General features: G+C 41.6%; 1 protein-coding gene across 1 annotated transcript in view; it reads right to left on the bottom strand.

The window, feature by feature from the left end:
- trak1a (trafficking protein, kinesin binding 1a) overlaps positions 1-13875 on the bottom strand; it is a 215151-nt gene that overhangs the window by 11326 nt on the left and 189950 nt on the right. The window contains exons 13-16 of the mRNA XM_068054432.1: positions 11878-11954; positions 8970-9209; positions 4837-5156; positions 1672-1998 (exon numbers count right to left, since the gene is read on the bottom strand). Coding sequence (XP_067910533.1) covers positions 1672-1998; positions 4837-5156; positions 8970-9209; positions 11878-11954 — 964 coding nt within the window. The remainder of the gene's footprint in view (positions 1-1671; positions 1999-4836; positions 5157-8969; positions 9210-11877; positions 11955-13875) is intronic.

Genomic DNA, 13875 nt, shown 5'->3' with positions numbered 1-13875 from the left:
CTTAAACAGGCAAAGATGGTCAGTACTAGGCATCTTATCAGTTGGGAGGATAGAATCCCAACAGTCCCCCAAACTGCATTACTCTCAGAAACTTGTTACATATGTCAGAAAACTAGCAGCTGTTCTTAAAAGGAACCCGACATATTCATATTAAATTTCTTTGAAAGACCCACCCGAATGAATCTGCTTTTATTACAATAATTACCTATACAAATTAGACATCAAATGGAAGACATGGTTAAAACATTAGCCCCCCCCCACCCTTATCCCTCAATTTTCTCTCCTCCTTTCTGGAAGTAAGATCTAATGTTGGGACAGGATTACACAGCCGCTGTCCACTGTCCAATAGCATATCCATAGTGGGAACTGCTCAACAATTTGAATCAGAATGTGGCTCAGCCACGCAGACCAGGAATGTGCTAGGATAGAATGGTCTATCCTGAATTAGCTGATCTCAGCCAGAGCAGTGTTAGGTTAAATGGTACAACAGGAAGAGAGCATATATGAATGTCAGGGAAGGACAAGATTGGCTCAGCTGTAATATGATGCAAAAATAGTTTGCCAACACTGACCATCATAGCTCATACACAAACAATGGACCATGGCATGAGATACTAGGAGGTGACCAATAACCATGGCCCCATTTAACCAGCAATGCATTGAAGATAGCAGAGGACAAAAGTGACAATAAAAGGCAATGGGAAGCCCCTTTAAAACTATGAGTATAATTATTATATAAAAGGATCGTTTATCCTCCCCATCCCTTCCTCACTCCCTCCATTCCCTAAGAGAAGATCTAGAACCACCATGCTGAAAATGCCGAATGTATAAATTTACAGTAAAGGTTAAGTATCCATTGGTCACCAAGACAGCAGAAATTTTCAGCTTTGGGACAAACACACAAATGAAAGTACAATGTTTAAAAGTAAGTTGCATGTGACTTAACTAAAAAATATATTTTTGAAGTTGTATCGAGTGAAGCAGCTACATGTTTCCACAAGCTTTATGTCAAGAAAGAAACTAGTTCATCTTTGGCACTTCAATAACCCACGCTGTTTAACTTACGTACGTACCTTTGGCCACCATAATGATAATGTCCAAAGGGAGTGTTACATAAGGGACTTGTTATGTGCGTTATACGATTGAGAATACAGATCCCCTTGAACTCAGGTGATGTCAAATCATGACAGCAAAGTTTCAAGCAGTTGATGGGGATCAGATGATCCCCAAGAGGATATTACAACCTCCTAGACAGTTTAGCACACTATCAGCCCTAGGAATCCCACTTGATAAATACTATTCCCTATTGGGCGCTACACGTGAGCAAAAATCAACAAACATACAATATCCCAACACACCCAAGAGTAAAAAAAAAGCTGTCTAAGGAATAAAAATAGAAAATAAGGTGCAAAAACTAAATTCACTTTTCAAAAACTAGCAATAAAGAGTTCTAAATCAGAGCTTTGAACAGAATGACAAAGATGAGGTTTTCACTTGAATACCCGTTCCTATGCTATATTACTAGTTAAATGTGAAACTAGTCAGAGGACAGATGCACATCACTTAATAAGGCACAACAGTATAGAGATATCATTCTGATGTGAACCGAATCCTCTAACATTTAGCTTCCTGTCAAATGGTAATTTTACGTGACAGGCGATGCTCCCTCACCAGAAGCCTCATCACCGTCCGCTGACTCCTGTGTCTCCACTGTGTTTGGCTGACACTGCATCACCAACGTCTGGCTGTGTGATACAGGCACTTGTGCACTCGACCTCTCACCTGAGGTCTCCCTGTGCTGCACCGGGGTTGAGGTAGCTAGACCCCGGAAAGAAGGGTCACCCGGTTCGTCTTCTTCATAGTCTGTTAAGTGGTACACTTGCTCAGTGTCCAGCTCCAGAGGCCTGAAGCCCTTGGTGACAACGCCAGGCCGTGGATCAAGGATTCCTCCCAGGTTTGGCTGAGCCAGCTGCTGCCAGTGGTGCAAAGTTGCTGAACCTGTTAACACAAATGCATCACAAATATATATAATCAAACAGGGTGACCGTTAAAATAAAGTTAGTTAATAGCAGTGATTTAAGCAGAGGGTGGAATTAAATGGTCACGCTGCCAATTCTTGCTTGCATTCTTTGTGTGTTAACATGTTACTTTAAGCACCTCACTGAAAAATAGTTTCTCAAATATTGCATGCTCTCTGTACCACATTTACTCATTTGGTTTCAGTAAATGAAGATTTTTAAATAATAAAAGCAATTTAACATTTTTTCAGAAAACAAGAAATACTGGAAGTTTGCCTCCTCCCCAATGAAGATCTATAACCCAAAATATATTATCCCATAAGATGTTTTAATCTTTTAAGAGGCAAGCATGCTATTATTGCTACATGTTGGAAATTACAAGGTATAATTTCAGTTTAATTAAAATTATTGCAATTTCTTTCCTTTCGGACACTTCCGGCAAAACTCCTTTATGTGACATTTTAGTGTTAGTCTGTAAGGAGCAAAATTAGTATGAAGCAGTTAATATTGCACCAAGGTTAATTGCAAATGAACTTTGAATGAATACTTAAAACAAATAAAGTGATGCTTAAGTTAGCAAATGAAAATGTTTCCTTAAGTTGACAAAAGTCTTCAGCATGTCAATTCTGATATTAGATATCACTGCAAACAGATGTGTCCATTTCCAGTTGTAGAAGTCAGCATTGCACAATATCCCACACTTAGGGTCAAAGAGAAAATTAATCCGTCTCCACTTGCAATACGAGCCTCTTAAAAGAAATTTGTTGGTTTCTTTACCAAGCTTTCAATTGATTGAATTTGACCTTCATCTGAACAGAGACTAGAAAGCTTACATTTCTGCCCTCCACCCAGTCTCCCACTGTCCAGATTTTTCTTTTTTGCAAGACAGTCATTATTATTGGGAGATTTTCCCCATGGGTGCTGACAGCCTTCCAGTATGTCACCAGCAACCACTCCTCATAGGTGAGCCTAAACATTTCCAGTGACGACTGCTGGATAGCAAACAGCTGCAGGATGGCTACAGAGACTAATTACAGCACTCCAATTTCAGCCTTGGCTGAGATAAGCTAAGTCAGCACAAAGGAGATATAGAAACCATCCATGTCTTGCTACATTATCAAGCTGTGGATCTAGCCTCGAGTCAACGAGAGCTTGTCAAGAGGCTGCATCACAAACTTATACTTTGTTGCTGCTACACGGTGAAAATTTTTTGCATGTTAATTGTGGATAAATCTGTCCGTTAACATGAGAATGATGCGGTATTTGCATTTCAAGATATATTCTAACTACTGAAAGCAAGAACATTCTATAAACATAGGAATCCAGAAGTAGTTTCAGACATGTATATATGAAAGACTAATTTCCCCAACGGTTGCCATTTACAAATTAGTTCCAAGAAAGGGTTATCAGAAATCATGTTCATATGTTGCATTGCAAAGGAAACTCAGTCCACAAAAGACTATACAGGGTGTGCTCTCTTTTATAAACACCCAACTGTTTTTCATTCAAACGCCTGGACACAACAGGTTTGTGGTAGTGAAAAAGCTGGAGGCAGTTTATACTGCTCCTACCTTTCATCAATGCACAAAAACCACAATCAGGGTACATGTCAAAAATACAGATCTCATTACAATTTCATCAAAATATTTCATAACCACATTTCTGATCATTTGACTGAATAAATACCTTTGCTATGCAGTAAACAGTTAATAAAAACTATAAACCTCTCGGATATACACAAATTCCTTGCTACGTCCTGATGTATAAATGTTGCCAAGCCCCATTTTTGTTGCTCACATCATCAATTCATAGAACTGGTCCTGCTCTTAGTGTGTCTGATTTTACTTAAGGTTTCAACCATACTTATCTGTTCCATATGATAGGGTTGTGTGTTATTCTGACAAGTCAAATGACACCAACTACGATTAAATATAGAAAGGATGTGGGACATGAACTAAACATGTGTGGAAACAGAACGCCTTCCCTCACAAAATCCTAACTACATTTAATAAAAAGTAGATACTTCTATTTGTCCATATTAATTCAACACCTGAATTTGTTAACAGCTTAACTCCACAATCACAAAAACTTGCACTCATTCACAGTTGAATGTTTCAGTGTCTGTTATAAATCTAAAGATTAAAAATGCCGCCTACAGCCTACAATTAGAAACGTCAAAAACAAGATGGAAAAGAAGAATAGAAATCGGAGACAGAAACCAAAGCAGAAGGCAGAAATTAAATTAAACTTTTATTTGAAATCAGAATGAATGAATTAGTGATGCTATATATTGACAACACTAACTGAAAGATAGTTGAAAAAGTTGAAACAAATTAAACAAGGTTGTTTGCATCTCAAATATTATTAAAGGTATCTTTTTAAATAAATACATAACCAAATTAAGATGTTTTTCAAAGAACTGAAATATTAAAAAAATTACATGAGACACCAAGGTCCAGAAACTTAACCCATTGAGCACTAAATTTCCTTTGCAGTTTATGAACATGATGCTGTTGGTTTGTTAATCAAGGCCAGTGAAAGATTCAGAACAAACACAAACAGTATTTTAACCAATGTAGCTGGTGGCAGTTCTTTAATGTGTAAAATTTGGTTTGTTTTCCAACAATGGTGAGCACTGTAACAGTTCTCAAAAGGGTCAAAGCATGTTTATCTCAGAGGACCTCAAACCAACACCGTGGCTGGCTATCTCTGAAATAGAAAGAATACTTGGTACAAAGGGCTCCTGATTTATTGTGGTGCATTACAGACCAAAGAGTGTTGAAGATGAGGACATAAAGAGAGCGTTGTCTCGCATCACCTTCCAAGGGCTTCACAATCTGCAGTTTCTCTGGTAGGTATGAACGGCTGCTGAAAGACATTCCTGAAAACCTCGTGAGATCAGATATCCCAGAAAGGTTGGTTCCTAAAGACATGATACTCTCAGTCGGTGTCGCGGAGCCACTCGAGATTTCCCCCTTCTCTGCCAACTCTTGCAACTTCCTCTCCCGTTCATCCTCGAAAAATCTCCTTTCACAGAGGTAGTTCTCTCTCCTAAGGGACAGGCGCCGAAGGGCTGCCTGTAAATCCCTGGAGCCAGGGGTTCCTGGCTGCCCTAGCTTCTTATCTTTGTCCTCATTTCTGGAATGGAAAAGGTAAAATAAAGCCATGATAGTCACTATTTCTGTAGTCAACATAAGTCAAGCACTTACTTAGAAGCCCTAGACCAATGTTAGCAAAATAATTAACGGGTCAAATGGACTGGTTGGTACAATCTCCTTTCAATGCTTCAGGGACTTGAGGTTCAATCCAGCACACAAGGCGATTAACTCTGAACAACATAACTCAGCATGCCTGTACACCATTGCAGTGCCTGCCAGTGATATGCTCACTCAAACATGAGGCCTCATCTGTCCCAGATTGCGAGAGATGTCTTGCTCTCAATCCACGTGAGCAACTAATGCAACTTGCCTGTCAACGCTGGTAAATCACAAAATTAACAAGAATCATTGAACAGTTATGTTGAAGGAACACTGATGCAGCTTCCTTCGTTCCTCATCTATCATTGAAGAGCAACCATTGTTTTAGACAAACCACTATTACTGGCCTGAAAGTAAGCTTAGTCATCAGTCGATGCTGTGACAGCCATATGCTGATGATCAAATGACTGAGCTGTTTTCACTGAGGATCAATCCTAAAATTTTACAGGAACAGAACATGAATGAATGAAATACTGCTCAGGGAGGTGAGGCGAGTTGTTTTCAGAGAAAAGGGGAAGGTAAAAAGCTATTTACTTCTCTATTTAAAACGTGCCACAAATCATCATAAAACAGCACTAAATTGACAGATTCAACATTAATTTTTGCATAACTTTATACACTCAACATTTTATACCATCGCAGATCAGTGCCAGTGTGTCAAAACCAAAGACATTCTTAGAATCAGACTGGTACAGCACAGAAGGGGGCCATTCAGCCCATTGAGTCTGTGCTGGCTCTTTCAAAGAACATCAGTTAGTCCCACTCCCTTGGTCTTTCCCCATATCCCCCCCCAAAATTTTCTCTTTCAAATATTTATCCAATTCCCCTTTGAAGGCTCCTACTGGATCTGAATCCATCACCCGATCATCCAGAGCATTCCAAATCCTAACCACTCGTTTCATAAAGGTTTTCCTCATGTCACCTCTGGTTCTTTTGCAAATCACCCTAAATCTGTGTTGTCTCATTACCGACCCGTCAGCCATTGGAATCGGTTTCTCTTTACTTATTCCATCTCAACCTTTCATGATTTTAAACACCTCTATCAAATCTCCTCTTGGCCTTCTCAGCGAGGGGAACCACCCATGTCTCCAGTCTATCCATGTAACGGTCATTCCTCATCCCTGGAAACATTCTAGTAAATTTCCTCTGAACCCTCTAAAAAGCCTTCACGTGCTTCCTAAGGTGTTGTGCCCAGAATTGGACACAATACCCGAGCTGGGCTAAAGTAGTTTTTATTATAGATTTAGCATAACTTGCTGTTTTTGTACTCTCTGCCTCCATGTATAAAGCCCAGGATCCCATAAGCTTTATTAATCCTGAGGGCTCTCCACTTCTTCCTTGAGCAGAGGCCCAACCAGTCCCCATCCACCACCACCCTCAACCAGTCCCCATCCACCACCACCCTCCTCCGCCTGGCTGAACTTGTTCTCACATTGAACAACTTCTCCTTCAACTCCACACACTTCCTTCAAGTAAAAGGTGTTGCTACGGGTACCCGTATGGGCCCTAGTTATGCCTGTCTTTTTGTGGGCTATGACGAACATTCCTTGTTCCAGTCCTACTCAGGCCTCCTCCACCAACTCTTTTCCATTGATGACTATATCGGTGCCGTTTCCTGCTCCCGCCCCGAACTGGAAAACTTTATCAACTTTGCTTCTAATTTCCACCCTTCTTTCACCTTTACATGGTCCAACTCCGACACTTCCCTTCCCCTACTTCTGTCTTCATCTCTGGGGATAGGCTGTCTACTAATATTCATTATAAGCCCACCGACTCCCATAGCTGCCTCGACTACACTTCTTCACACCCTGCCTCCTGTAAGGACTCCATTCCATTCTCCCAGTTTCTCTGTCTCTGATGCATCTGCTCAGATAATGCTACCTTCCATGAAGGCGCTTCTGATATGTCTTCCTTTTTCCTCAACCGAGGATTCCCCTCACTGTGGTTGACAAGGCCCTCAACCGTGTCCGGCCCACTTCCCACACCTCTACCCTCACCCCTTCCCCTCCCTCCCAGAACCGTGACAGGGTTCCCCATCAGCTTCCACATCTAAAGGATCATCCTCAGCCATTTCAACCACCTCCAGCATGATGCCACTACCAAAGGCATCTTCCCCTCCCTTCCCTTGTCAGCATTCCGAAGGGATTGTTCCCTCCACGACACCCTGGTCCACTCCTCCATTACCCCCACCACCTCGTCCCCTTCCCACGGCACCTTCCCCTGCAATCGCAGGAGGTGTAATACCTGCCCATTTACCTCCTCTCTCCTCACTATCCCAGGCCCCAAACACTCCTTTCAGGTGAAGCAGTGATTTACTTGTACTTCTTTCAATATAGTATACTGTATTCGCTGCTCACAATGTGGTCTCCTCTACATTGGGGAGACCAAACAGAAACTTGGTGACTGCTTTGCGGAACACCTTTGCTCAGTCCGAAAGCATGACCCCGAGCTTCCGGTTGCTTGCCATTTCAACACTCCCCCCTGCTCTCATGCTCACATCTCTGTCCTGGGATTGCTGCAGTGTTCCAGTGAACATCAACGCAAGCTCGAGGAACAGCATCTCATTTACCGATTAGGCACTCTACAGCCTGCCGGACTGAACATCGAGTTCAATAATTTCAGAGCATGAAGGGCCCCCCCATTTTACTTTTCCGTGACCTTGTCTTATCAATACCTTCTCTTTTTTTATCTCTTGCCCCACCCTCACTTTACTTGCTTAAAATCTTTTACCTTTCTTATATCTGCCAGTTCTGAAGAAGGGTCACTGACCTGAAACATTAACTGTTTTCTCTCTCCACAGATGCTGCCAGACCTGCTGAGCTTTTCCAGCACTTTCAGTTTTTATTTCAGATTTCCAGCATCCGCAGTATTTTGCTTTTATTTTAGCTTTATTAACCCCTTTGTTAACTTATCCTGCCATGTTTAAAGATTTGCACACAAACATCAGCTCTCGGTCTCCTTGCACCCCATTTAGCTTGTATTGTCTCTCCTCATTCTTCCTCCTACCAAAATGTATTGCCTCGCACATTACTGCATTGAATTTCAAGTGTATGTACTTTTGAAACCTCCATTTTACCAACAGGCAACATGAACCGTGCATTAAGTGCACTCCTGTCTCCCAGTTGTACTAATCCGAATATGTCAGACCCCAACCTCCTCTTCCAGAAAGCAGTGGCTATGATTGAGACACAAGGGCGCTGAAGATGGAATAAAATGCAATGCAAATGCAAGTTCTTTTTAACTCCCAGATAATTTGAGATAATGGAGGCACCAGACTCAAAACTAGGTACTTATACTGAATACAAGGTTCACTATGGTGCAATGGGACACAGGTTTGATGTAACATTCTGGAGTGTGCTGAGGGAGGGGGGGGGGAAATCACTGCTGCAGGTATTATATAATACTATGAACAAATCATAAATGGATGATCTCTGTTAAATTGGATTTGATTTTCTTCCCGAGGCACAGCAAGCTTCAACTGCAATGGCATTGCCAGGCGCACTTTCTGGAAGACTCCTATTTAACTGAATATAAAACACATTGTTATGAAGTACCGTGATGGATATGTCTCATTTACACAAGCCTGTGCCCTCCCATATCTCTGAAACAATGAAGATGTGACCCAATTCCTTTCTCTTTGAAATGACCTGGGAAAAAAACCGATATTATCCAGGTCACAGTCTAATTCTCTTACCCTATTTCAGACGATTCAGTTTCTAAAATGATGCTGTTGGTCTTGTTGTCTATGACTATGTTGGTGATGTCACTACCATAGAAACTAGAGCGGGGAGTGCTAACACAGCTTGAAAAGCTCGAGTTCATTGCGGAGGACTGGTTAGATCCTGGGATATTCATTGGTGATGGTGCCTGGGATCTTTGTCTCACAACTTGATTCACTGTGCGCACAGTTTCAAACACTCGCTTCTGCTGATGTCTGCAGGAACAAGAGAGTCGTTAACAATCCAGTTGCTGCTGTGCTTGGCATGCAGGTACAGAAAGTGCTGAGCCCACAATGTAGGGCAAATTCTCTACACATCTCCCCTTAGCAGTCAACCAACCTGCAAATGAATTTCTAATAATGAAGCAGAACTGTATAGTTCCACATTTTGACAGTACATGGACATGATGGCAAGATTTGTATCAAGGTAGGTATGACATTCTAAAATTTTCATTGGTAAATCTTTTCCAACAAAAAATGCATTATTGATATGCTTCGCTTTTTTCCAGACAATTTTTTAAGCTGAATTTTTTGTTTTATTCCTGTGTTTCTATAATTTCATCACACAAATCAAAGTACATCACTCGATTTTATTTTGAGGGTAGTGAGGGAAATGTTGAAGAAGCTACTTTAGACCACAAAAGGTCAAGAAAGACAGACTTGCATTTACATAGCTCCTTTCAAGACTGCAGGTCCCCCCACAAAGCATTTTACAGCCAATGAATTGCTTTTTGAAGTATGGTCCCTGCTGTAATGTAGGGAACGCAGCAGCCAATTTGCACACAGCAAGCTCCCACAAACAGCAATGTGAAAATGACCAAATAATCTGTTCTTTTAGTGATGTTGAGTGAGGGATAAATATTGGCCTGAAATAACTCCCCTGCTCTTCTTCAAAAATAGTACCATGGGATCTTTTATGTCCACCTGAGAGGGAAGACAGGGCTTTTGGTGTAACACCTTATCTGAAAAAAGTCAGCAAGTTTCTTTTTAAAATGAATATAAATTATGAGAATGTGTAACTCAGGTGATATAATGTGAATGTTTCAAAGGGGCAGATTTTTGTTTTAAGATGGAGAGAAAGGTACTACTGTTAATAGGAAGTTGGGAATAGACAGAACAGAGCATACTTTTGATCAGCAGATAAATGCATCTTTGCCACAAAGATTTTTGCATGAATTAAAACATCACTTCATGCCCTGTACAGGGTACAATCATAAGGCTGAACTATTTATTCCACAGCAGAACTACTTTAACATAGCTGAGCTTCCACTGTATTTAAAGCTAAACAAATTTTAATTACTCATTTGTTTACACAGCAGCTGTATTCATTGCAAACACAAGGGAGTACAGAAACTGTGACTCATATTCATATCAGATCTCACCAGGTATTAAAGGGCAGTGTCCTAATTGAGCCAATTCTACTTCACTAAAACATGCCAGTTGAGGATGCTGCTCTCAAATAATGCACTGCATGGGTCAGGAGATTCATATACACACACTAGTTCACTATACTTGCATTTGAAAATGAAATTATACACTGTCCTAGACACTGTTTTCAACATATTTCTTCTCCCAGCTATCTGCAAAATAATGGATTTTGTCTGGCTGCTGTGCAAAGATGGACAGGTCCTTCACTGTCAAAAGATTTCACTAATTCTCTGAAGTTGAACAACTGCCAGCTTGGATCTTCAGGCACTTTTGCTCTGTGCTGTTTGCAGCATGAACAAGGAACTCACTCAACTGACAGAACACGACATATAAAAAGTGCACCCAATGCATTTCCAACAGTGGCCGGGACACTGTTCCTCAGAACAGAAGTTGGAGGCACAAAAAACACAAGGTTTCTATTCGCCCTCCAACAGTTCATTGAGCGGAAGTGCCCACCAATGTGTGCGAACACGGGGAGTGGTGCTCAGAATCTGTGTATGTCTGGTTGAACTTTGCCACAGTCCTGAAACCAATGTGTAAGTGCATTTTATTTCCAAAATGAGCACAGTTATACTGTTTGGAATTAAAGAAGCCACGAAAATTCATTGTGCCTAGAATGACAAGAGTCTAAAACATCTAAGATTGAAAATGAGCGCAACATATACTTTGATATCTCGGATTTTCTTGAAACTCGCAGCTTTCTACTGTTACTACTCCTACTCTGAAGGCACAGATTTGTGATGGGAGACTGATTCCAAAGGTGGCAACAGCCTTTGCCCAGGCTAGCATTTTTCACAGGTGGCTTTATACAACAATCGTCAACATATTGGTTGATGGTCAGTGCTGTGGGTGTGGCTGGGTTGGAAAAACACAGTGGGAGAGAAAGGCAATGGCAGCGAAAGACAATTTATCTTCACCTGAAGTGCACACATATAGACCTGTCTGTAGGGTACACTGGTTGATCACTCGAGGTCATACTGAGGCTAACCGCAATGCCCATTGCTTTTGTTTTTTTTTAAATGCAAGACCACCACTGAGAGAGAACAGGAATGTACCCTAGCCAACAGATTCAGAAACCCATCCTAAATTGAGATGTTAAGAAAAATCAGTTTTGCTTTAACATTTGGTTGATAGTGAGCTCGACATTAACTCCATGAAACAGTGGAATGTTCTGCCGACATATGTTGAAATTAAATAACTATACGATGAATAATTTAAACGCACAACATTTTAAGTCAATTTTCTCTTTTTAAGGATTACTTCAAAAATACTGAAGCTGCTTTAGGCAAAGCTACTACAGCGTTTAAACTGTACACAATTACAATAATAGCAAATAAAATGAAAGGGTAATAATTACAAAAGAAAGTGGCTTATAATAAAGGTTGACCAGGTAGAATTTGAGGAGGATATTTTTTTGATGGACAAATAGGTTAAAGATTGTATTGTCGGGACATACTTTTGTTCCTGGGCAGGTGAGTTGTCCATCTGGAGTTCTTTGCGCATTGACCCTTCAATTTCAGCTGCTAAAGAATCCTATAAAATAAAATAAAATAAAATGTGAGAGCATTCATCACTTGGAAATGAGCAATGGTCTCGATGACTCTAAGCTGGCACTGAAAAACACGTTCTGCCATATTTCGCGACTTCAAGACGGACAAACAAGCGATGCCAATAGTTTGCTCTCCAATGTGAGAAAGGTTTAAAAAGTACATATATATTTGCGGTATTAGAGAAAACATACATAACACTATACTCTTGCGATACTTAACTCATGCCATGTAAGAGAAGTGGTCAGGACATTCAACTTTATAATCCTCCTCTGTTGGACTTTAGACCAATGTTTTCTTAACTGCTTATCTCAAGCCATTTTCTGACCCTCAAAGCAACATTTCTTAATACCTTAGGCAAGACAAGATTGCTTAATTAATATCCCCCCCCCTCATTCTTAAAGCATTGACCACAACAAAATCTCTGAGCAAAGGTGCTCACAGGGCAGAGGATTTGAACAAAGGGTCAAGTACTCTGGCAGATTCACAGTTGTTACCAAAAACCATGGTTCGGGCTACAGCCCAGTCTGATTAGGCAGAGGGGCAGTGGGTTATTTTTGCCTCCACAGAAATCCCACCTGTGTTACCTCCAAAGGCCCCACAGTACCCAGGTTTGCAGGAAGCAGGCAGAAATGTAATCCTGGACCATAAGTGAGCCCTGCCAGCATTAAATGGCAATCCAATTTGGTCACTGCAATTAGGGGCCTTTGAAAGCTCAGTAGTAGAATGCTCATGGATCCCATCCCTGGAAGCTGGCACAGAGATTTATGAGAAAGCCAAAGCTGTGAGCGTAAGTTCTCAATTGTGCAATCAGAATTTCTTTCCTTGTGGCTCTATTAATGGGAATTCACGCAGTTTTCCTTCTACTGCTCCAGTTATAGTTGAAGTCCCAGCATCTGACCTTACAGCAATGCAGCTGCAGAGAGTAGCTGCCCGTTAACACGGCTGTCTCATCAGGGGAAGGCAGAACATGATGCAGTGACTGGGGAAATGTTTAAAGTTAGAAAACAGTCAACAAGACAGTCAGTTCTCCAACATCAGAATTAGTGTTAAATTTTAATTGTAAAGCAAAACAGTTCAAATGCACCAGTTACAGTTTTTTCCTGCAGGAAACTGAACACAAGATGTCCTCAAGGCACTAACACAATTGGCACCAAATCCCAAACTTATATTCTGGACTATGTATATGTGTATTAAGCTTTACAGCAGCACAAACCATGCATGTAGCTGGCACTGTACATGTATAATAAGAGATGGACCTGACAAGAGAGTCCAAACTAAACTTGTCGACCACATTCCCAATTGTGAACGTGGCAAGTTTATCGTGGATTTTGTTCGTTTCATTAAAGCTGAAGGTGTGAAAGAGATTGAACATTTACACAGATGGGGCTGGATTTTGTGAAACTCCTGACGTCAGGCTCTGTGGCACGGGGCCGGAGGATTGCAGCGGCCCGGCACAAAGCCCGACGCCAGGAATGCCGGGTCTGCGATCATCCCGGTGGCGGGAAGCTCTGCGGCAGCACATCCACTGCTTTGTGGCGGGGTACATTTCAATATTCAAATCACTTATTTAAATACATTTAAATGGAAGCTAGAGCGATTTTACCAGCAGTTCCTGATCTTCCGAGTGACGTGCGGCACTCCCGTGCCTTTAATTTCCTGTCCAGGGAAAGCTGGCACCACAGAGCTGGGAAAGCGGGGGGGGGGGGGGGGGGGAATCTCTGCACTTGGTGCATTTGGGATGGAAAAGGCGGAAATCTGGGTTTTTCTGTAGTTGGGAGGGGGGAGGCGTTACCGGAGGTGCGGCCTTTGCCTCCGGGGGCACTCTGTGCCCATGGAGGAGGACACACCCCTCCACTGAAGCCCGCAGGGAGGGTAATAATTGGCCATTTAAGGGGTTCAACTGG

The sequence above is a fragment of the Heterodontus francisci genome, chromosome 2, assembly GCF_036365525.1.
Source record: "Heterodontus francisci isolate sHetFra1 chromosome 2, sHetFra1.hap1, whole genome shotgun sequence".
Lineage (NCBI taxonomy): Eukaryota > Metazoa > Chordata > Chondrichthyes > Heterodontiformes > Heterodontidae > Heterodontus > Heterodontus francisci.
This window is presented reverse-complemented; position numbering and strand designations above follow the sequence as displayed.